Source organism: Heterodontus francisci, chromosome 30, assembly GCF_036365525.1.
Source record: "Heterodontus francisci isolate sHetFra1 chromosome 30, sHetFra1.hap1, whole genome shotgun sequence".
Taxonomy (NCBI): Eukaryota; Metazoa; Chordata; class Chondrichthyes; order Heterodontiformes; family Heterodontidae; genus Heterodontus; species Heterodontus francisci.
In genome coordinates, this window is record NC_090400.1 from 58,040,254 (window position 1) to 58,064,177 (window position 23,924).

Sequence of the window (23,924 nt, forward strand, 5' to 3'; positions counted from 1 at the left end):
TATTAGGAATAATAAAATAATTGGGTTGTAACTTCTGGTAGTATTTTCCTGGATTAGTGAGGCGTCTCAAAGTCAAATGCCACTTGATGTCTCCCCAGGTGAAATTAATGAACAGTCTATGGTGGATAGGCATTCAAGGTAGTTCGTCTGCAGCAGGCGTCACACAGATCTTTCAGCAACAGGTTGTAGCAACAGGTCTATTTTAAATTTTGATGTAGCAGTCTAACAGTAGAAACATTCTTGAAAGTTCAGAAACTTCCAAAACACAGAAGTCAATAGGACTTACTCTCAGCAAAGGAGCCTTCTCCACAGAGCACAGCAACTACAGAACTCACTCTTCAGGCAGGGATTCTTGACTGGAGGCAACAGCAACTTGCCCCACCCGAAACACAGGCTTCCTTTCTCCAAAGCAGTGTTTCTCTAGAGTGTAGCAATCCATCTTTTCTCTGGGTCTCTTCCTCTCTCTTCAGGCAGATCAAAACCTCACCTTAAATGTAGCACTATTTCCCTTCAAATGCAGAGCTTATTTTCAGAGAGAATAGTTCTTTTTCTCTGGTCTATCAGCAAATCACAGCTCCAGCCACTGCTAGCTGTTCTGTTTCCCTCTGCAGAAAGTCTTTCCACAGAAGTCATGAGTGTCATAAAATCTTCCTGTTGCTAGGATACAAATTTCCATGCAGCCTGCACTCCAAACACCAAATGTCAACATTCAGTCACTGTTCACAGTCTTTTCTTTCAATCTTAAAGGTATGCAGATCTCCTAATTTTTTTTTTAAAGACAACTCTTATGACAGATGCCTTACCCTTCCAGGGTAATTTGAGGTAGACTGGGCACTTTTCAGGTCCGAAAGTAGCGGCCTTAGGCCCATTCGTGAGTATGCACGATATTCAATGAGCAATGATCTGATCATTGTGAAGAAATAGTATGCTTGGACCAGCAATTCTACTCACTTCCCACAAACATATATTTAATTTATATTATTTTTCTACCTCAACCCACTTAGCTATTCATGCTTCAACAAAATCAAATATAAAAAATTGTTTTATGCAAAATATTTCTTGCAAGAAGTTGTGACTGATGATTGGCATGTGTTACAGTGATGCTATTCAGTGAGTTGAGTAATCATAACATCAATAACTGGGAAATACTTTAATCGAAGGAGAAAATGCTGGAAATAGACAGTGTCTTAAGAAAAAAAGACAGGACAAACATTTCAGGTTACAGACTCTCAGAACTGATGATGGGATTAGACCAAGACGATTAGATTAGACCTAAGACAGATGTTCTGACTGTGATATGTTAACCCATTAATGCTGACAAACTAACTGGGCATTTCAATTAGAAGTACAAATAGTTTTTGTTTGCTCTTTTCAACTTCACTGGGAAATACATTATGGTTGGATCATACGTCTACCTATTAGTTATGCTGGGATCAAGAATGTTAAATAGTTGGAGCAAACTGGAACAGGTTGGCTCACTATGCTTGGAACAGGACAGGTGTTTATTCAGAGTCAGCTGCATATTTCTTTTTAAAACTTCTACAACCTGCTCCAGCTCTTTGTAAAGAGATACTGCTTCATGTTAACTTAAACTTGTCCTTCACCACCCTGAAGCAGAAACTTCAGACGATGAAGCAATCCATGCATTAATGCAGCAAGGCCTGGACAACATTCAGGTTTAGGCTGATTAGTGGCAATTAATATTTCCCCACATATTTGCCAGGTAATGATCATCACCAACGAGAGTACCTAACCGTCTCCCTTTGACATTCAACTGCATTACCATTGCTGAATCCCCCATCAACAACATCCTGGGGGTTACCATTGACCAGAAGCCATATAAAAATACTGTGACTACATGTGCAGGTCAGAGGCTGGGAATTCTGCAGCAAGTATCTCATCTCCTGACTCCCCCAAGCCTGTCCATCTACAAGGCACAAATTGGGAGTGTGATTTAATACTCTCGACTTGCCTATGAGTGTAGCTCCAACAACATTGGGCGGCACAGTGGCGCAGTGGTTAGCACCGCAGCCTCACAGCTCCAGGGACCCGGGTTCGATTCCAGGTACTGCCTGTGTGGAGTTTGCAAGTTCTCCCTGTGTCTGCGTGGGTTTTCTCCGGGTGCTCCGGTTTCCTCCCACAAGCCAAAAGACTTGCAGGTTGATAGGTAAATTGGCCATTATAAATTGTCACTAGTATAGGTAGGTGGTAGGGAAATATAGGAACAGGTGGGGATGTTTGGTAGGAATATGGGATTAGTGTAGGATTAGTATAAATGGGTGGTTGATGTTCGGCACAGACTCGGTGGGCCGAAGGGCCTGTTTCAGTGCTGTATCTCTAATCTAATCTAATCTAAAAACATTCAAGAAACTCAACACCATCCAGGACAAAGCAGCCCACTTGACCGGCACTAAATCTACCACCTTAAACATTCACTCCCTCCACCACAGGCACACCATGGCTGTAGTGTGTACCACCACAAGATGCGCTGCAGCAACTCACCAAGGCTCCTTCAACAGCACCTTCCAAACTCACGACTTCTGCCACACAGAAGAGCAAGGGTAGCAAGCACATGGGAACACCACCACCTGCAAGTTCCCCTCAAAGTCATATACCATCCTGACTCAGAAATATATCGCCATTCCTTCACTGTCGCTGGGTCAAAATCCTGGAACTCCTTTACAGCACTGTGGGTGTACCTACACCACATGGGCTACAGCAGTTCAAGAAGGTGGTGGCTCATCACCACATTCTCAAGAGCAATTAAGGATGGGCAATAAATGCTGGCCTTGCCAGTGACATCCACATCCCATAACTATGTAAAAAAAAAGGCTTACTGTCCTGTTGCCCATACCTATCTGAAAGTATTGTCCAAGGTTTATTTTTCCAATTCCACTAAGTGTCGCAGGTCTCTGTATAAAATGCATTTAAAATATTTTTACTGAGAACATTTGGCATTGTATTATGTTATCACGGAACAACACATTGCAGGTTATCCATTCTGTCAATTCTGGCATATATTAAATACTTCTTCAAAGCCTTTTGAACAAAAAAAAACAAGTTATGCAGCTTTAACCCACTTGACAGAAGGAACATCCATTGCACCATGAAGAAAATTTAATGTACTAATTTAAGGTAAAAGATACAGGCTTAATAAATAAAATCAGGAGTCTAGTGGCCTTGAATAGTGACGAAAGTTGCAAATCACACTGCAAATCAAAGACAAATTCTAATTTATTTGCTTCTAGTTTTCTCCCTTCATCCCCAAAAGGTGTGGATTCATGTGGGAATAAGGTTCTATGGGTGCTATCAGGTCTCTGCTATCCTGCCACAATGGCCAATCCTCATGCGTGAGCTGAGACAGTGAAAATTCAATGCGGCTCTTGTTTCCTGCCAACATGCATGTACTGTTTTCAGCAAGGGTCACTGGACAGTGATCAGCAACAGGAATGGGAACTAGAATCCTGGCCGTTTTTCCTCGCTCCTCCCTAGCCCAGGGCGCTGAGGCTACTTTTAACACCACTACAACCACAAAATCAGCTAATTTTTTTAAAATTCGCCCTTGGGATGTGGGTGTCGCTGGCAAGGTCAGCATTTATTGCCCATCCCTAATTGCCTTTGAGAAGGTGGTGGTGCTCATCATTATGCTTTGCTGAAATCCGACTGAAACAAAGAATACCTAAACAGTAGCTGTATCAGAATTTTGTACACACACAAACTATGGTTTATAGGAATGCTAGTGATATAACTTCAATCAGGTAAATGGGAGAAAATAGCTATTGAAATGAAAGCACTGCATTTACCATTAATATCAGCTTTTTCAAAACGGACCCAGACTATTTTTTCCTTCTCATCCGTTGGAGGTGAGCCTGTGTATGCCTAAGAGAAAAAACAAAAGTGATGAAAAAAAACTAACAGAAGACATTAGCATCTATCCATTTGTCTACCGGGATCAATAATAAAGTAACCACACACCATGATCATAGAGTTCAGTCCCAGTACATCTAATGGTGCATTTACCCAACACCTCTGCTAACAATAGCAGCCTTAACTTCAACAGCAGTGCTGCACTAAGTGAAGCAGTGCTGCTCCCTTCAGAAGCACGCACCTAAAGAGCACCTTGTGTATCAACAGATGCAAGCCTCGAGATTGTGCTGTGTGGTTGTAGTATTCCTGCAATCACCCTGATGAGATCAGCTAACACAGCAGCATGGTGGTATAGTGGATCTGGCACTGAGGTAGCTACACAGAGGTGACAAGATCAAATTCCACCATCGCAATTTGTGCAATTGAATTCAATAAATGTCACGCCAGAGAACAACAACCATGAAAGCTGCTGAACTGCTGTAAAAATCTAACTAGTTCATTAATGTTCTTCAAGAAAGGATCTGCCACCTCTTGTTCTGGCTGACATGTGACTCCAGTCTCACACACTACGCAGCCAAGAGGGATGGGCAGTAACTGCTACCTTGCAGCAACAGCCACAGGCCAAGGAGATACACTCTTTAAATGAAGTACAAGCTAGGAATTAAACAATGGGACTATTTGGTTTCTATGGATTTTCACTGTACCTGGCAGTGCCTTTATACACTCTGCCACTAGAGGAGCTACCAAAGATAAATTTCTACTTTTGACCCCAAGATGCTTCCTGTTGTAGCACTATTAACAGAGTAAATAGCATGGGGCAGCATACACAAGTAAAATAGGAACTCCAATACTAAATGTAACAGTCAATGGATGCATTAACTCAAGATCTTTCATTCAGCCTTAATTTGGCTGTTAAGTTAAATAACACACATTTAAATCCTTTGCAAATCTTGCACAAATGCTTCAACTATTTGCATCAAAATGTCTTGGTCTTCTCTTTTAATGACTCAATACACATTAATATAGCACACATAGAAATTTCATTTGAATACATTAAGCATTCATACAGTAATAAACTATACTGTTAATTCAAAGTTATTATCTGCTTGAAAAATATCTGAATTATTGAGTAGAACAAATTAAGCAATTTCAGTTCAGATTAACAGTTAAAGTAAACTATTTCAAATTAAAAGGAGTAGACTCCGTAGTTGATACCAGAACTGAGAGGTTATAACAATCAGGAAAGACTGAACAAGCTGGAGCACTTTTCTCTAGAAAAGAGAAGGCTGAGGGGTGACCTGTAGAGGTGTTTCAAATTATGAAATGGTTCGATAGGGTAGATGTAAAGATGATACCACTAGTGGGCAAAACCAGAACTAATTCATAAATATAAAGATAGTCACTAATAAATCCAATAGGGAATTCAGGAGGAAATTCTTTACTCAAAGAGTGGTTAGAATGTGAACTTGCCACCACAAGAAGTAGTTAAAGCAAATAGCATAGATGCATTTAAGAAGCTAGATAAACACATAAAGGAATAGAAGGATATGCAGATGGGGTTAGATGAAGGAGGGTGGGAGGAGACTCATGTGGAACATAAACACTGGCATAGATCTATAAAAACAGAAAAACGCTGGAAGTACACAAAAGAACTTACAGCAACTTGAAGACAATTTAATGGGCATCAGAGTTACCAAGAAGACTATGCACAAAATGTTAACCCATCTACTCTCTTTTCAGATGCTGACAGACTTGATGTGGATTTCTAACATTTGCTATTTGCTTTTACCAGAGAAACTCTGTTGCATGTGCAGTGCAGTAAAGAAAGGATACTTATGTGGAGCTGGCAAATGAATTTTACACACTTGTATCACTTACCTGCGGGACTACATCTTGCAGAAAGGTGACAACACTCTCCATGTATGACTGCTCCCTGAAAATAAACACAAATATTTCACTATAGAGTTCAAGAGTGCCTTAGAATCATACAACCATGACTGAGAATCATTAGAAGATTTTGTTTCAGGAGCTAAAGCAGGAAAAAATATTCAAATTCTTTACATCTACAATAGGGTTGCCAACTCTGGTTGAATATATTGCAGGAGGTTTCATCACATGACCTCCCACCTCCAAGCACTTCATTCACCTCTACACTCTTGCCACTGGTTGCCCATCCCGTCCATCTTCGCAGCACTCCACCTCCCCAGGACACTTGGAAAGCAAAAAGATTCTTCATTACCCAATCGGATGATTCTTGTATCTCAGTCAAACAAACATTTTTTTCCATCTCCACTATGTTCATAACTAATAAATTGAAGTGCTCAAAGAAAATGATTTTCCTCCCGGGTGTCCTGGAGATTAATCTACAATTCCCGGAGACTCCAGGCCTTCCTGGAGATTGGTAACCCTAATCTACATTCAGTAAAGTGTTAGACGAAGGGAAACAGCGAGAGCGGAGCCGGAGTATAAAGAGACTGGGAGAGAGAGCGCAAGAGTTCACCCAGACAGTGGGAAACAGTGAGAGCGCAGCCAGAGCATAAAGAGACCAGGACAGAGAGCGAGAGTTCACTCAGACAGCGCCGGAGGTTTGAAAAATAGTCAGTGACATCACAAGAAAGCTGCAAGGTGATTGGTTGGTGAGTAATTGCTGTTAGGGAATAACTCTAAATAGCTGGTTTCGTAACTAAAGTAAAGAGAAAGATCTACAGGTTTTTTTTTTATATAGTAGCTAGTGCTTTTTTTGGGGGGTGGGGGGGTGGTAAATCAAGGTTCCTAGTGTAAATAAACTAATTTTGGGGTAATATAAGGGAGTACAATCAGAGTGAGAAAAAGCAAAGAGTGACATCACAGGAAAACCGCAAGTTCATTGGTTGGTAAGTAACTGCTAATTTGAATTACCTATTCTAAGTTGATTTCAAATTAAAGGTGAATAGGAGAAATATTTTACAGATTAAAAACTAAAGACCAGGCAGAAATTTAAAAAACAAATTTAAATCTAATTAAATAAAAGAGAGATTCAAGGCCAGGCGATGTGTTGTACCTCCCTCTGTGGGAGCTGGTGGACCCCATTGTGGTTCCTGGTGAACACATCTGTAGCAAGTGTTGCTGCTCAAGGAACTCAGACTCAGAATTGATGAGCTAGAGTCTGAGCTTTGGACACTGCGACACATCAAGGAGGGGGAGAGTTACCTGGACGCTGTGTTTCAGGAGGCAGTCACACCCCTTAGATTAACTACCTTGAATTTGGCCAGTGGTCAGGGACAGAAGGGTGTGACCACGAGTGAGGCAGGTAGAGGGATCCAGGAGGTAGTGCTGCAGGAGCCTCAGCCATTGTCCTTGTCCAACAGGTTTGAGATTCTTGCTCCCTGTGTGGACGAAAGCAGGGACTGGAGGGAGGATGAGCAAACTGACCACAGCACCTTGGTACAGGGAGCCATTCAAGTGGGGGGAGAAAAGAGAAATGTAGTCGTAATCGGGGATAGTATAGTTAGAGGCATAGACACTGTTCTCTGTGGCCAGGATCGAGAGTCCCGAAGGCTCTGTTGCCTACCTGGTGCCAGGGTTCGGGATATCTCATCTGGGCTGCAGATGAATTTGGAGTGGGAGGGGAAAAAAATCCAGTTGTCGTGATCCACATAGGTACCAACAATATAGGTAGAATGAGGTTAGAGGTTCTGCTGAGGGAATACGAGCAGCTAGGGGCTAAATTAAAAAGCAGAACCAAAAAAGGTAATAATCTCCGGATTATTACCTGAGCCACGAGCAAATTGGCAAAGGGTCAATAAGATTAAAGAGGTAACTGCGTGGCTCAAAGATTGGTGTGGGAGAAATGGGTTCGAATTCGTGGGACATTGGAACCAGTACTGGGGAAGGAGGGAGCTGTTCCGATGGGACGGGCTCCATCTGAAACATGCTGGGACCAGAGTCCTGGCGAATCACATAACTAGGGCTGTAGATAGGGCTTTAAACCAAATAGTGGGGGCGGGAGGGGGGGGTGGGGGGAGAAGGGTTCAGTTGCATGGAAAAACAGGAAGTTAAAAGGAGAAGGTAGGAGTGTAGGTTAGTGGTGAGGTTGATTGTTACCAAACTGCAAGAAGTATACTGGTTAAACCAGAAGAGAGAAATAATAAACAGGCGAATAAAGCATCAATGCTGAGGGACAGGTTAGTGGGTATAGCCCAAATAAGAGTTCTATATACAAATGCAGAGTGTAAGAAATAAACTAGATGAGCTGCAGGCGCAAATTCAAATGGAAGATTATGATGTGGTGGCCATTGCGGAGACATGACTGCAGGATGGTTGGGACTGGGAACTAAATATACCTGAAGTTTACAGGAGGAACAGGGAAAATGGCAGAGGGGGTGGAGTAGCCTTACTGATTAGGAATATCACCTCACTGGTGAGGGAGTATGTAATGAGGGGAAAGCATCCAGTGGAGACCTTATGGGTGGAATTGAGGAACAGAAAAGGATATAAAACTGTAATAGGTGTTGTGTATAGACCCCCTGATAGCCGTTCTGAGGTGTTAGATTGTATAAATGCACAAATTAGGCAAGTGTGTAGCAAAAGCACAGTAGTATTAATGGGGGATTTTAACTTACACATAGATTGGGAGAAGCAGACTGGCACCTGTCAGAAAGGCAGTGAATTTCTGGAATGTGTCCGGGATAGTTTCCTACAGCAATATTAGATTTAGTTATGAGTAATGAGCCAAAATTTAATTAGTAGCCTAACTGTGTGTGAACATTTATCAAATAGTGATCACAACATGATCGAATTCAAGTTAGCGTTTGAAAGTGAAAAGCAAGAATCAGCTACTAGAATTTTAGACTTGGGTAAGGCTGACTTTACCGGGATGAGACAGAGACTGTCCATGGTAAACTGGGTAGATCTGTTAATGGGTCAAACGACTGAAGAACAGTGGAGAATATTTAAAGAAACATTTAACGAAATACAGAGCGGGTATATACCCGAGAGGAAAAAGCTCCACTTCACAGAAAAAACAGCCATGGACAACTAAAGAGATTAGGGATAGCATAAAACAAAATGAAAGGGCTTACAAAAATGCAAATGGCAGCACAGGTCCGGCCGAATGGGATCGATACAAAGACCAGCAAAAGGATCACAAAGCAGCATATAAGAGCTACTAAAAGAAACTATGAAACGAAATTAGCAAGGGACATCAAAATCAATAAGAAATTTTATAGTTACATAAAGGGAAATCGGGTGGTCAAGAGCGATGTAGGCCCACTAAAAGCTGAAAATGGAGATATCATTGATAATGGGGAAATGGCAGACATGTTGAACAATTACTTTGCCTCAGTATTTTTTTTTATTCATTCATGGGATGTGGGCGTCACTGCTATGCCAGCATTTATTGCCCATCCCTAATTGCCCTTGAGAAGGTGGTGGTGAGCTGCCTTCTTGAACCGCTGCAGTCCATGTGAGCTAGGTACACCCAGTGCTGTTAGGAAGGGAGTTCCAGGATGTTGACCCAGCGACAGTGAAGGAACGGCGATATAGCTCCAAGTCAGGATGGTGTGTGACTTGGACGGGAACTTTACAATTGAAAAGGAGGATAACTTTGCCAGAAGTCCCGAAAAAATTAATAGCCGATAAGGGACAGGGACTTACTACAATTAACATAAGTAAAACATCAGTAACAAGGAAATTAATGGAACTAAAGAGTGAGAAATCCCCAGGACCTGACAGTTTCCATCCGAGGGTGTTAAAAGGAAATAGGGAGCACATTGTAGATGCCCTAACTATAGTCTTTCAGAGCTCCCTAGATTCAAGAGTGGTCCCTCTGGATTGGAAAGTTGCACATGTCACTCCACTTTTTAAGAAGGGTGAAAGGGGGAACCAAGGAAATTACAGACCAGTTAGCCTGACATCTGTGGTGGGCAAGATGCTGGAGTCTATAATCAAGGATAGGGTAACTGAACATCTGGAAAGATTTCAGTTATTCAGGGACAGCCAGCATAGACTCATGACGGGAAGGTCATGCCTGACAAATCTCATTGAATCTTTTGAAGAGGTGACTAAGGTAGTGGACAGGGGAATGTCTTTGGATGTTATTGATATGGACTTACAGAAGGCATTTGATAAAGTCCCACATAAGAGACTGTTAACTAAGTTAGAAGCCTATGGAGTTGAGGGTAAATTATTGACATGGTTAGGAAGTTGGTTGAGTGGTAGGCGACAGAGACTGGGGATAATAGGTAAGTACTCCAATTGGCAGGATGTGACTAGTGGTGTCCCACAGGGATCTGCATTGGGGCCTCAATTATTCACATTATTCATTAACGACTTGGATGATGGCATAGTAAGTCATATATCCAAATTTGCTGATACAAAGTTAGGCGGCATTGTAGACAGTCTAGATGATAGCATAAAATTGCAAAAGAGATATTGATAGACTAGGTGAGTGGGCAAAACTGTGGCAGATGGATTTCAATGCGGGCAAGTGTGAGGTTATCCATTTTGGACCAAAAAAGTATAGAGCAGGGTACTTTCTAAATGGGAAGAGGTTAAGTACAGTGGATGTCCAAAGAGACTTGGGGGTTCAGGTGCATAGATCTTTAAAATGCCCGAGCAAGTGCAGAAAATAATCAGAAAGGCTAATGGAATGCTAGCCTTTATATCTAGAGGATTGGAGTATAAAGACAGAGGTTATGCTACAGCTGTACAAAACCCTGGTTAGACCCTACTTGGAGTACTGTGAGCAGTTCTGAGCACCACACCTTAGGAAGGATATATTGGCTTTGGAGGGAGTGCAACGTAGGTTTACAAGAATGATACCTGGACTACAGGGGTTAAGTTACGAGGAGAGATTACACAAATTAGGCCTGTTTTCGCTAGAATTTAGAAGGTTAAGGGGTGATCTGATCGAAGTCTTCAAGATATTAACAGGAAAAGACAGGCTAGATAAAGATAAACTATTTCCGCTGGCTGGAGATTCTAAAACTAGGGGGCATAATCTAAAAATTAGGACCTGACCGCTCAGGAGAGATGTTAGGAAGCACTTCTTCATGCAAAGGGTGATAGAGGTTTGGAACTCTCTCCCACAAACAGCAGTTAAAGCTAGAACAGTTGTTAATTTTAAATCTGAGATAGATAGATTTTTATTAAGCAAAGATATTAAGGGATATGGGCCAAAGGCAGGTATATGGAGTTAGGCTGCGGATCAGCCATGATCTCATTGAATGGCGGGACAGGCTCGAGGGGCTGAATGGCCTACTCCTGTTCCTATGTAGGTATATTTCTGTTAAGTGAATACTTTCCAGGTAGATTCATCACTTTATTTTGGGTTGATTATATGGTCATTCCAGTCAAAATTCTACATCATGTGCCACTGCTGTAGCAGTATAACTCTGCTGTTATTTTTCCCTCTTCTCCTAAAAGCACTGACTCTTGCAGAGGTATCTTTATTTTATTTGTTGGTTTGTCTCTTTTTTTTTTAAATTTCATGAGCCTGGCGGTTTGGAAAAGGCTGTTCTTAGCATTGTTCCCTCATTGCTCAGTATTTCCTAACTCAGAACACCAAGATCTGTTAGCATCAGCAACTTGAGATGTATGCAAATTAACGGAATATGAATTTAAACTTTATATGTGGTCCCCAAGGCTCCACAGCAAGAACCGAAGCAGCCTACAAATACTCTGATGAAAGGTCATCAACCTGAAACGTTAACACTGCTTTTCTCTCCTGTAGCTACATTTGCCTGTTCACACTGATGCACATAGCATCTCAGTGGGATGGATAAAATGGTGGCAGAGAAAAGTGGGCAGCAAAGTCTGTTTGATTTCAGAGTTCAGAGAAGAATAGAAGATAGTGATGAAGCTGTAGAATACACCAGCTGTTGGCCAGAGGGACCAATTGTTGATAAGTGGAAAAGGTATATCTAGCCTTAAATAAACTGCTGCAACAAGAAAATCAGATGAGAGTCCTGCAATAAAGAACCAAACGGAGTATTCAAAACATAAGGAGTACCACTAACATGACTTGAAAAAACTACAGATGCTAAATTTCAATCCTCGAGACATCAGAACACAAAAGGTTGAAAACAGCAGTCAAGATTCTGGAGGAATGTTAACAAGAAACCATGGAAAAACCGGTGGAAAGAAAGTGTGCATTTAATCTGGATTACTATGCAAAGAGTTTTTGCATTGCTTACCATCGGAGTGGGAAAAAATTCCCATCATCAGACAATTCAGGGCTGACTGAACTGTTGGAAATAAAAGAACTAAAAATATTGGAATTGAGCTATAATCATACTACAGTGCAGCAAAAATCAAAACCCTTGAGATATTAGATGCTCCAATATCTTAGTGTTGCTTCCACCTTGTGGCCACAGCCATCCAGGAATCAGAGTCTGCATTAGGTCTTGATCAGCACCAGGCACTAAGGAGGCTCAGGTCTGTGGAGCACTTCTAACCAATGTCGCCCCCATTCAAATGGAGCTGCTATTCGGTGCGAGGCCCAGACAAGTCCTTCAGGACCCTCCACCTGGTGAACGATGCATGGCACAGTGGCTTCCAAAAGGTTCCTGAGGTACTTTAAGAACACTAGATGTGTGTTCAGCGATGAGGAAAAATCCATCCTTCATATACATGTACAATGCTGGAAGTTGCAACCCCTATTTCACCTGTTGAAGGGCTGCTCCTAAAATTCCAGCCACATTTCTCTCCCACATTTTTCATCCTTGGTCATCCAGGGCTGGAGAGTTGGGGGGAAGGAGGAAGGGAGATCAGGAGACCTCCTGATCTACAAATCAAAAAACTGTGAGAAGGTTTGCTGTCATGTTGTGTTAGGCATGGATTTGACAGTAATTATCAGCAGGACAACATTTAGGGTCATAGAGTCATAGAATTTGATGCCAGTAACAATGTTAGAAAGCAGATGTTGGTCACCATGTTCATGTTCATGATAAATATTCCTATATCATAATGTGGCAGTGTCTTAATCACAGGATCGAATTAGCAGTTGAGCATGCCATTGATAAAAGTGAACGCTGTAGACCACTTTCAGGTATTAGCGGTTAAATTATACAGACGTTCACTCGTCAAACAAAAAAAATTGTTGAAACTTGACGAAGACTTACAGCTAATTAAAATTGAATGCACATTAGGAACTGTGTGAGTTGCAAGTTCAGCATGTGCTGAATGCAACAATTGAGGCACTTCATATTAATTTCCTTTCGACTCCAGAAGTCAGGAGCAGTTAAAGATTTGAGGCCCTTATAATGGACTGCTGGAAAAGCTGCATGCATCCAGAGCTTAAGCATTATGTATGATGCTTTTTATTGTCTCTGCTTTTAGCGTTACTATTGAAGCAAGATGCCAGACCTGAGTATGCTGGAAAGCTAGTGAGATGCACAATATGAACAATATGGATAAGCACAATATCAATTCGCTTACAACTCGCCATTCACCACAACGTATCTGCAGCTACCAATCTGCTCAACCATAAACTCACCTCTGCCTTTGGTACCCAAGTCCCAATTAAAACCATTGCTCTCTCTCACCCTGGCCCTTCCCCCAGTACAGTCCTCATCTCTGCTCGTTTAAGTCCAAGGTGCGCAGACTTGAATGGATATGGCAGACAACTGGTTTAGCCATCCACCACCAGATCTGTCTGGACCACATAAAGCACTATCAGGTTCTGCTCTCGTCTGCAATAACTTCTGAGTATGTCACAATCATGATGATTGTCAAGATAATCCCAAGCATCTTTTCTCTACTGCAAATCATCTTAAATTCTTCTGAACCTTTGGTTAGGCCACAACTAGAGTATTGCGTCCATTTCTGGTCACCACACTTTAGGAAGGATCTGAAGGCCTTTGAGAGGATGCAGAGAAGATTTACCATGGTTTACCATGGTTCCAGGTATGAGGGATTTTAACTACAAGGTTAGGTTGGAGAAGCTGGGATTGTTCTTCTTGGAGTAGGAATTTAAAGAGAGATTTGTTAGAGGTGTACAAGATTAAAGCAGGTTTAGATAAGGTAGACAGAGAAAAGCTAATCCTATTAGCTGATTATAGGAAGACTAGGGGACACAGATTTAAGGTTCTGGGCAAAAGATATGGGGGGGATATGAGGAAGAACCTTTTATGCAGCGAGTGATAATGATCTGGAACTCGCTGCCTATTAGGGTGGTGGAAGCAAAAACAATTAGGTGATTTCAAAAGGAAACTGGATAGGCACTTGAGGGAAATAAACTTGCAGAGCTATAGGAATAGAGTGAGGAATGGGAGTGACTGAATTGCTCTACAGAGAGCCAGCATGTACTTGATGGGATGAATGGCCTCTTTCTGTGCCATTATGACTCTATGAATAGGGATGAGGGATTACAGTTACATGGATAGACTGGAGAAGCTAGTTTATCCTCCTTACAGCAGAAAAGGCTAAGAGGAAGTTTGATAGAAGTGCTTAAAATCATGAAGGGTTTAGATAGAGTCAATAAATGGAAACTGTTTCCAATGGCTGAAGAGTCAATAACCAGCAGGCACAGATTTTAAGGTGGCTGGCAAAAAAAACAAAGGCAACATAAGGAGAAACTTTTTTTTATGCAAACAAGGAATTAGGATTTGGAATGTGCTACCTGATAGGGTACTGGATCCAGATTCAATAGAAGCTTTCAAAAGGGAATTGGATAAATACTTGAAGGAAGTGTGACTAAATGAATTACTCTTCAAAGGAGCCAATGCATATTCAATGGGCTGAATACCTACTATTCTGTGATTCTATAAAGGTAAAACAGGCACAAGGACTCTGGATGTGAATGAAAGCTCTGTTCCAAGAACAATGGTGAAGAGTATCTCTTTAGTCTTTAAGAGAAAGCATGTTAGTTTCAACGAACAAGCAGTTGCTTTCCAGCTTGATAAACTACAAGAACTCAATATGCCACTGCTGTAGCATTACCAAGAACCCCACAGGGGGATGATAGACTTCGGAGTACAATTCTCCTATTATTGAGATTACTGTGAGACATTCAGATTCAAGGCAAGCAATTATGTCCACTAATTATGGTAAGATAAAAACTGTAAAAAGTTTAAACTTGCTCCACCAAAACCTACTGGGAGTTCAAAGATGATGCTGGAACTTGCACCAATGATTGGCTATGCAAAGGCGATATCTTGTTCTACACCAAGGGTGAAAATGGCTTCATTCTCCTGAACTTAATTTTTACTCCTTCATATCCCTTGCAGCAATGAGGCATGCATCCGCCCTAATATTTTACCAAACTTCATGGACGACCGTTTCACACTAAGGTTGTCATCTCTGGTTGGACTTATTCCTGGATCATCACATGATCTCCTGCATTTAACAGCTCTACCCCCACCACCCAGTAAAGAAGCCATTTTTCCAAAAACTAATAAGTGAAAGTGTACAAAGATATTGAAAAAAGAATTGTTTTTTTTTTAATACACCTACAGTTTTGCCTGTTAGCCGTTACTTGCAGCAGTGTCCTGGAGATTAATCTTCAATTCATGGAGACTCCAGGGAAATCCTGGAGGGTTGGTAACCCTAATCCACATAGGAACGAAAACTTGACTTTGATCGCACAGGCCTGCAGGTGACACCAGATCTCAGATGGCATACCCACAGCCACTTATTATAGACTTCCTATGGAAGTTCTTTTGAGCTCAACTTGGTGACTGTGACTGTGTAAGCTGGAGGTGGATCTTATTTCATAGCGTCTCATCTAATGTCATGCACATATTGAATTTTGTAATATTTATTTAAACTTAATACTTATTAAAAATTTCAAGACCAGGCTGCTTATTCAAAATATGCTGTGCAGGGCCCAATGATTCACAGGATGTTGCCCTGTTATGTGAAAGCTTTCTTGCACTTCTAACAAGGGAAGCAACCATATTAATAACAATGGGATATGATACATGATGTGGACAACAAAGTCACCACTTTGTTAATTACACAGTCAGGATCACTTACTGTGTGAATACCTTAATCCGCCAGCAACACCAGGGGCTTCCTTTGCAAACCTAACGTTATACAGTATATCGCAAATTTTCTATTGAAAGCCTCTAACTATTTAATGATATAAAGAGCTGCTTAACAAGAAAATGTTTAATCACCAATAAATTGCGAATAACAGTGATGCAACCAAAACTAAATCGTTGGTACAATTCTACCAGAACTACACATGAATCATTTTCTTGGCTGAAAGCAAAAATATTAAACTTGAGCATTGTTCAAAACCTCCTACAATTGCCCTGTTTTCATGAGAGCTCACCCAATATTAAAATTTTGCAGCAAAACTGATATTTCACTTAAGTAGCAGCAAATAGTGTCATAGAGTCGTACAGCATAGAAACAGGCCCTTCGGCCCACCGCATCCATGCCGACCATAATGCCTATCTATACTAATCCCACCTGCCTGCATTAATTCCATATCCCTCTATGCCTTGCTCACTCAAATACCTGTCCAGATGCCTCTTAAATGTCGCTACTGTTCCTGCCTCCACTACCTCCTCTGGCAGCTCATTCCAGATACCCACTATTCTTTGTGTGAAAAATTTATCCCTTTGATCCCCTTTAAACCTCCTCCCTCTCACCTTAAATCTATGCCCTCTAGTTTTAGTCACCCCTACCATGGGAAGCAGACTCTATCTACCCTATCTATGCCTCTCAATTTTATATACCTCTATCATGTCCCCTCTCAGCCTCTTTCGCTCCAGGGAAAACAGACCCAGCCTATCCAATCTCTCTTTACAACTCAAGCCCGCCAAACCAGGCAACATCCTTGTGAATCTTTTCTGCACCCTCTCTAGCTTAATCACATCTTTCCCATAGTGCGGCGACCAGAACTGCACACAGTACTCCAAATGCGGCCTAACCAACATTATGTACAACTGTAACATGACATCCCAACTCTTGTACTCAATGCCTCGGCCAATGAAGGCAAGCATGCCATATGCCTCCTTTACCACCCTGTCTACCTGTGTTGCCACTTTCAGGGAACTATACAGAGATCCAGGGTATTGCTCTGGGGACATGGGTTCGAATCCCACCACAGCAGAAGGTGGAATTTGAATTCAATTAACACATCTGGAATTAAAAAGCTAGTCTAATGATGGCCATGAAACCATTGTCAATTGTTGTAAAAACCCATCTGGTTCACTAATGTCCTTTAGGGAAGGAAATCTGCTGTCCTTACCTGGTCTGGCCTACATGTGACTCCAGACCCACAGCAATGTGGTTGACTCTTACATGCCCTCTGAAATGGCCTAGCAAGTCACTCAGTTCACCACCACCTTCCCAAGGGCCATTAGGGATGGGCAATAAATGCTGGCCTGGCCAGTGACGCCCACATCCCATGAATGAATATGTACTTGTATCCCAAGGTCTCTCTGCTCAACAACACTCCCCAGGGCCCTACCATTCACTGTATATGTCCTGCCCTGGTTTAACTTCCCAAAATGCATCACTTCACACTTGTCTGCATTAAATACCATTTGCCAATCCCTTTCCCACTTTCCCAGTTGATCTATATTCTGTTGTAACTTTAGACAACCTTCTTCACTGTCCACTATACCACCAATTTTGGTGTCATCTGCAAACTTACTAATCATGCCCCCTACATTCACATCCAAGTCATTAACATATATGACAAACAACAGAGGACCCAGCACTGATCCCTGCGGCACACCACTGGTCACCAGCCTCCAATCAGAAAACAACCCTCCACTACCACCCTCTGCTTCCTATCACCAAGCCAATTTTGTATCCAATTGGCTAGCTCACCCTGGATCCCATGTGTTTGAACCTTCTGGACCAGCCTACCATGTGGGACCTTGTCAAAGGCCTTGCTAAAGTCCATGTAGACAACGTCCATCGCCCTGCCCTCGTCAATCCTCTTGGTCACCTCCTCGAAAAACTCAATCAAATTTGTAAGACATGATTTCCCACACACAAAGCTATGCTGACTATCCCTAATCAGACCATGCCTTTCCAAATGCATATAAATCCTGTCTCTCAGAATCCCTTCCAATAACTTTCCCACCACTGATTTAAGGCTCACCGGCCTGTAGTTCCCTGGCTTATCCCTGCTGCCCTTCTGAAATAAAAGCACAACATTAGCTATCCTCCAGTCTTCCGGTACCCTCATCCGTGGCTATCGATGATACAAAAATCTCTGCCAGGGCCCCAGCAATCTCCTCCCTTGCTTCCCATAGCATCCTAGGATACACCTGGTCAAGCCCTGGGGATTTATCCACCTTAATGAGCTTCAAAACCTCCAACACCTCCTCCTTTGCAATGCTGATATACTCCAGGATAGCGCTGTTCCCTCACTTGAACTCAATAGCTTCCATGACCTTCTCCACAGTAAATACAGACAAGTAGTATACATTTAAGACCTGGACCATTTCACGTGGCTCCACACATAAATTACCACACTGATCCTTAAGGGGATCTACTCTCTCCCTAGCTACCCTTTTGCTCTTAATATACTTATAGAATCTTTTAGGATTCTCCTTTATCTTATCTGCCAGGGAAATCTCATGGCCACTTTTCACCATCCTAATTTCCTTCTTAAGTGTACTCCTACATCCCCATACTCCTCGAGGGACTTGCTTGATCCCAGCTGCCTATACCTGATATATGCCTCCTTCTTTGTCCTGACCAGACCCTCAATATCCCTCATCAACCAAGGTTCCCTAAACTTGCCAGCCTTGCTCTTCCATCTAACAGGAACATGCCGGCCCGGAACTCTTCCTATCTCACTTTTAAAAGCCTCCCACTTGCCAGACATCCCTTTACCTGTAAACAGCCTCTCCCATTCAACTTTTGAGAGTTCCTGTTAAATGTATTAAACAGTTCAAATAAACGCATTCCTTACGTGACTGCCTGATGTCGGACCATTATTCCACCAGTACACCGGCTGGGACGGCGGGGAGAGTCTGCAGCCATAGTTGATCAATTCTACCACCTAATTAGAAAAGAACCCAGTCAGTTCAGTGACCAGTAAAGAAAGAGCTTGCATTTATACAACACTTTTCATAACCTCAGGGCGTCCAAAAGTGCTTCACAGGCAATAAAATACTTCTCAACTGTAATCACTGTTGTAATGTAGTCAAATGAACACCTCCAGAAAGCATCTAGGTACAGATACAGTCAGGCGTTCTTGAATTTCCTTTTTTTGTAAATGCTGTGGCTATCAACGGAGGGATTTTACTACCAGGAAATGGAACACTTCTCACATTCAGTACCTTATATTAATGTTAAGCAACCCTAGATGAGGTACAGCACAGATAAAATTTGGAGTAAAGCCCCCCTACCATGCCCAACAATCCCTAATTTCATAGAATATCAATGCAACATCCTTTCCCTTTTCCACACCAGCTATTTGGTCTCTGAGTGGTCTGGCCAATTTAAGGCCAAAATGGAGATAATTGTGTGTTATAGGTCCATACCAATTTGAAAATAGTTTTAAAGACCATGAATAATCATATTTTATACTGCAAGTATGCTTGTTGCTTTATGTTCAATTGCTTACTGGAGACCTGCATTTATATGATACTTAAAATGTATTAAAATGGCCTAAGGCATTTCACAGAAGTGTAAGCAGTCAAATATAGATGCCAAGCCAAATCAAAATATTAGGACAGTTAGCCTAATCAAGATCAAAGAGAAGGATTTTAAAGAAGACCTAGAGGTGTGGAGGGAGGGGGGAGAAGCAGAGAGTTTAAGGAATAAATTCCAAAGCCAGAGGCCTAGACAGCTGAAGGAAAGGCCACCAATTACAGGGCACCAGGAGGGAGTGGCTGTATCAGAGTTATGAGATGTTGAAGGGCGGCAGGAGGTTACAAGCCTAGGGAGGGGCAAGGTCATGAAGGGATTCGCACACGAGAGTGAGAATTTTAAATTAGGAGTTTTGAGGGACCAATGTAGGTCAGCAAGGACAAGGTGATGAGTGAGTGTAACTAAGCCTGGGATAGGATATTGGTAGAAGAGTTTTTGATAAGCTGAAGTTTACAGAGGGTAGAAGATGGAAGGCTAGCTGAAGAATATTGGAATAGTCATGTCTGCGGGTGACAAAGGCTTGGATGAGGGTTTCAGCAGTGGATTGATATTTCTCATACAAGTTCACATCTAATACATTACAATTAGTACAGCAAATTACGTGGACAAATACAGTAGCCACTTTTCACGCAGCAAGATCCCACAAATATCTGGCACAGTGGCGCAGTGGTTAGCACCGCAGCCTCACAGCTCCAGGGACCCGGGTTCGATTCCGGGTACTGCCTGTGTGGAGTTTGCAAGTTCTCCCTGTGTCTGCGTGGGTTTTCTCCGGGTGCTCCGGTTTCCTCCCACATGCCAAAAGACTTGCAGGTTGATAGGTAAATTGGCCATTATAAATTGTCACTAGTATAGGTAGGTGGTAGGGAAATATAGGGACAGGTGGGGATGTTTGTTGGGAATATGGGATTAGTGTAGGATTAGTATAAAATGGGTGGTTGATGTTCGGCACATACTCGGTGGGCCGAAGGGCCTGTTTCAGTGCTGTATCTCTAATCTAATCTAAAAAAAAATAAGGGCGAGCGGAATGACCAGTTTTTGGGTGGCAAGGGGGTTGGGGTGGTGGGCGTGAGGTTGATGGCCACTACTGAGGGACGAATATTAGGCAGGGTACCAGGAGAACACCTTGCTCTTTGAATAGTGGCATTTTATCATTCGCATCCATCTGAACCACTGGAACAAGTGATCTTCCAACTCTCTTGCCCCACCATACCAAAACTTTATAGTGGTTTGCAAATTAGCTGGGAAGTTGCAGATTTTCTTCTTACCGAATCATAGAATGGTTACAGCAGAAAAGGAGGCCTTTTGGCCCATTGTGTCCATGCCAGCTCTCTGCACGAACAACTCACTTAGTCCCAATCCCCTGACTTTTCCCCACAGCTCTGGAAATTTTCTCTTCAAATAATTATCCAGTTCACTTTGAAGGCCTCGATTGAATCTGCCTCCAACACACTCTCAGGCAGTGCATTCCAGATCCTAACCACTCGCTGTGTAAAAACATTTTTCCTCATGTCACTGTTGCTTCTTTGGGCCAATCACCTTAAATTGGTTCCTCTGGCTCTGGATCCTTCAGCCAATGGGAACAGTTTCTCCCTATCTACTCTGTCCAGACCCATAACTTTGAACTTTCAAATCTCCTTTTAATCTTCTCTTCTCTAAGGAGAACAGACCCAGCTTCTCCAACCTATCCATGTAACTGAAACCACTCCCTGGAACCATTCTCATGAATCTTTTCTGCACCCTCCCTAATGCCTTAACATTCTTTCAAAAGTGTGGTGCCCAGAACTGGACACAATTCTCCAGTTGAGGCCAAACCAGCATTTTATACAGGTTTTTTACAACTTCCTTGTTTTTGTACTATACATCCCTATTTATAAAGCCCACGACCCCACATGCTTTACTAACTACTTTCTCAACTGGCCCTGTATCCCCTTTGTCCTCTTGAAGTTTATCACTATCCTTCTCAGTTCTTTTGAACTTGCATATACAAGACTGAATGTGCTGGAATATTGGTACATAGTTCAGATATTGTTGTATACTTAAGAGGATCAGTATATATTGCTGGCAGTGGTCCAAGAGGGGGTGCTTGGATTGGGTTTCCTAGGGCCTTTCCTATCTTGTTCTGGGGGTGTCATTGTTGCTACTTGTGGTGCCAAGGCAGAATGCCTTCACTCCATCTGCCCAAAAGAGACTCATTCAATCACTTTGGATTTGTTTCAAACCCAAGCATTCAAATTTAAAATTATATTTTGTTGATCATTAATTAGAATGCCTAATTATATATAAAATATTCCATGTAAACCTTCACAGTTTTTCATTTCAACACAGAACAAAGCTGGGCTTCTAAATTGGTGCCAAGCAGCTCTAGTACCCTAGATCCTATGAACAATCTCAGTGCATCAATCTTGAGCTGACAACTCATACCCAAAAAATCAAGAAAGCCACACATCAAATCATCAATATCACATAATATAGGAATATCCAGTTACTACTACCTAGAAACATAAAAATCTACTATACTGTCTGCATTAGAAACAGTTATTCAATACTTACACCACAATCAATATTTGTTTCAATAAAGCTTACATTAATAATGAAAAGGAGTAAGTCTACTTTAACCAGGATTCACATAGTAAGCCAATAGTCAATAAATTCAGAAAAGGACAAGGGCGCCTGAGGTTTCACTGAAAATTTATTGATAAAAATCACTTGCTCTTAGATCGGAAAGTAAACACTATCCTCTATAACTCAAGATGATACATTTGGTTTTGTGAAAGTATCAACTTCCTGAGAGTCACAGCAGCATTGCTTGCAAAATAAGGAACAAGTATTACTGGGGAAGGAAGAGGAATGTGTCCCAAAACTAAAAAATTATTTCACATTGATATTTGGCACTATAAAATACAAACAGAATAATAAAAGGAATATATTGGGGTAGTGTGCCACCACTAAACTTCACCTCACTATCACTCAGTGCCATAAAGCAAGAATAATAGTCTCTTAAATTTCCGTAAAGCACAACAGTGAACTACTGCAAAACAATCAATGGCTTTTCCAAACTGGAGTTGAGTTTTGGGCTGCAAAATACTAAGATGAAGTAGTGGTGGTTACAAGTTTATCACTAGAGGTGGGAGCAATTTGAGGTGATAAATTAAGACACACAAGCAGCATACTGACACAAGAAGAAATGATGACGACTTAAGTGAGATTTTTCTTTCTAGTTCATGACCCTCTTCACAGACAAATATATTTTTTTAAGTGTCGCCCTTCCTGTACCTGCTTCTCTCCCACTCTCAATATTTGTGTATCCTTCACTCTCTCTCCCTTTGCCCTCTGTACAACTCTTGCAACTTCTCATTCATTCTATCTCTCTTAATCCACCAACACCCCCTCCCTCACAGTGACCTACTCCTGCTCCTATGTTCCTATGTGTCTTTCAGCCCATTGAGCCTGCTCCGCCATTCAATACAGTCATGGCTGATCATCCACTTCAATGCCTTTTTCCCACACTATCCCCATATCCCTTTATGTTATTGGTATTTAGAAACTGTCAATCTCTACTTTAAACATACTCAATGACTGAGCTTCCACAGCCCCCTCAGGTAGAGAATTCCAAAGATTCACAACCCTCTGAGTAAAGAAATTTTGGTCCTAAGTGGCTTCCCCCTTATTTTGAAATTGTGTCCCCTGGTTCTAGACTCCCCAATCAGGGGAAACATCTTACCTGCATCGCCCAGTCTATTGTAATATTACCAGGGGGCATAAATTTAAGGTAAAGAGCAAGAGGTTTAGAGGGGATTTGAGGAAACATTTTTTCACCCAGAAGATGGTTGGAATCCAGAACACACTACCTGAAGGGGTGGTAGAGGCAGGAACCCTCACAGCATTTAAGAAGTATTTAGATGAGCACTTGAAATGGTATAACATACAAGGCTACAGGCTAAGTACTGGAAAACGGGATTAGAATAGATAGGTGCTTGCTGAAGGCACGGACACGATGGGCCTGTTTCTGTGCTGTCTATGACTCTATTAGCTAACTAAAGTTACTAACCAGCATACTAATTGTTAAAATCCAGCTATTATAAACCATCAACTAACTTATTATCATAAACCAACAGTTAGCTTTATTGGAACCCTTCTTTGTAGTGTGGTAAAGAAGGAAAACCTAGGAAATAGGGCATAATATAGACAAGATGTCAAGGCAGAGGGATTCTGGGAGATTGTCAAGTTTTAAAACGCTAACTTGCAGCAAAAACGGGGAGACCTTGACAGCACAGAGTGGAAACAGCTTCTGCGTAGGTTTGTCCCGTAGTGAGAAAGGCATCCTCGAAATGTAAAATCATTGAGATAAAGGAGTCGACACAAAGGGGTACTACTTGTGCAAATCTGAAAGGTTAGCAACCATCAAAAAACAATCCTTGGTTGGTTAAGAAAGGCATCCTTTAATACAAGACCAGAGAGAGGCAGAGAGAGAAATTTGAAGACCAAAAGCTGCAAGAGAAAGAGTCATGGTA

At 41.8% G+C, this 23,924-nt stretch overlaps 1 protein-coding gene across 10 annotated transcripts in view; it reads right to left on the minus strand.

Moving 5' to 3' along the window:
* bcas3 (BCAS3 microtubule associated cell migration factor) overlaps positions 1-23,924 on the minus strand; it is a 999,028-nt gene that overhangs the window by 957,321 nt on the left and 17,783 nt on the right. For all 10 annotated transcript variants that reach the window (XR_010968797.1, XM_068010741.1, XM_068010743.1 and 7 more), the window contains 3 exons: positions 18,731-18,820; positions 5,746-5,800; positions 3,804-3,879 (listed from right to left, as the gene is read on the minus strand). Coding sequence is in view for 9 of the 10 variants with exons in the window: in XM_068010741.1 (XP_067866842.1) it covers positions 3,804-3,879; positions 5,746-5,800; positions 18,731-18,801 (202 nt within the window). In the remaining variant the exon portion in view is untranslated. The remainder of the gene's footprint in view (positions 1-3,803; positions 3,880-5,745; positions 5,801-18,730; positions 18,821-23,924) is intronic.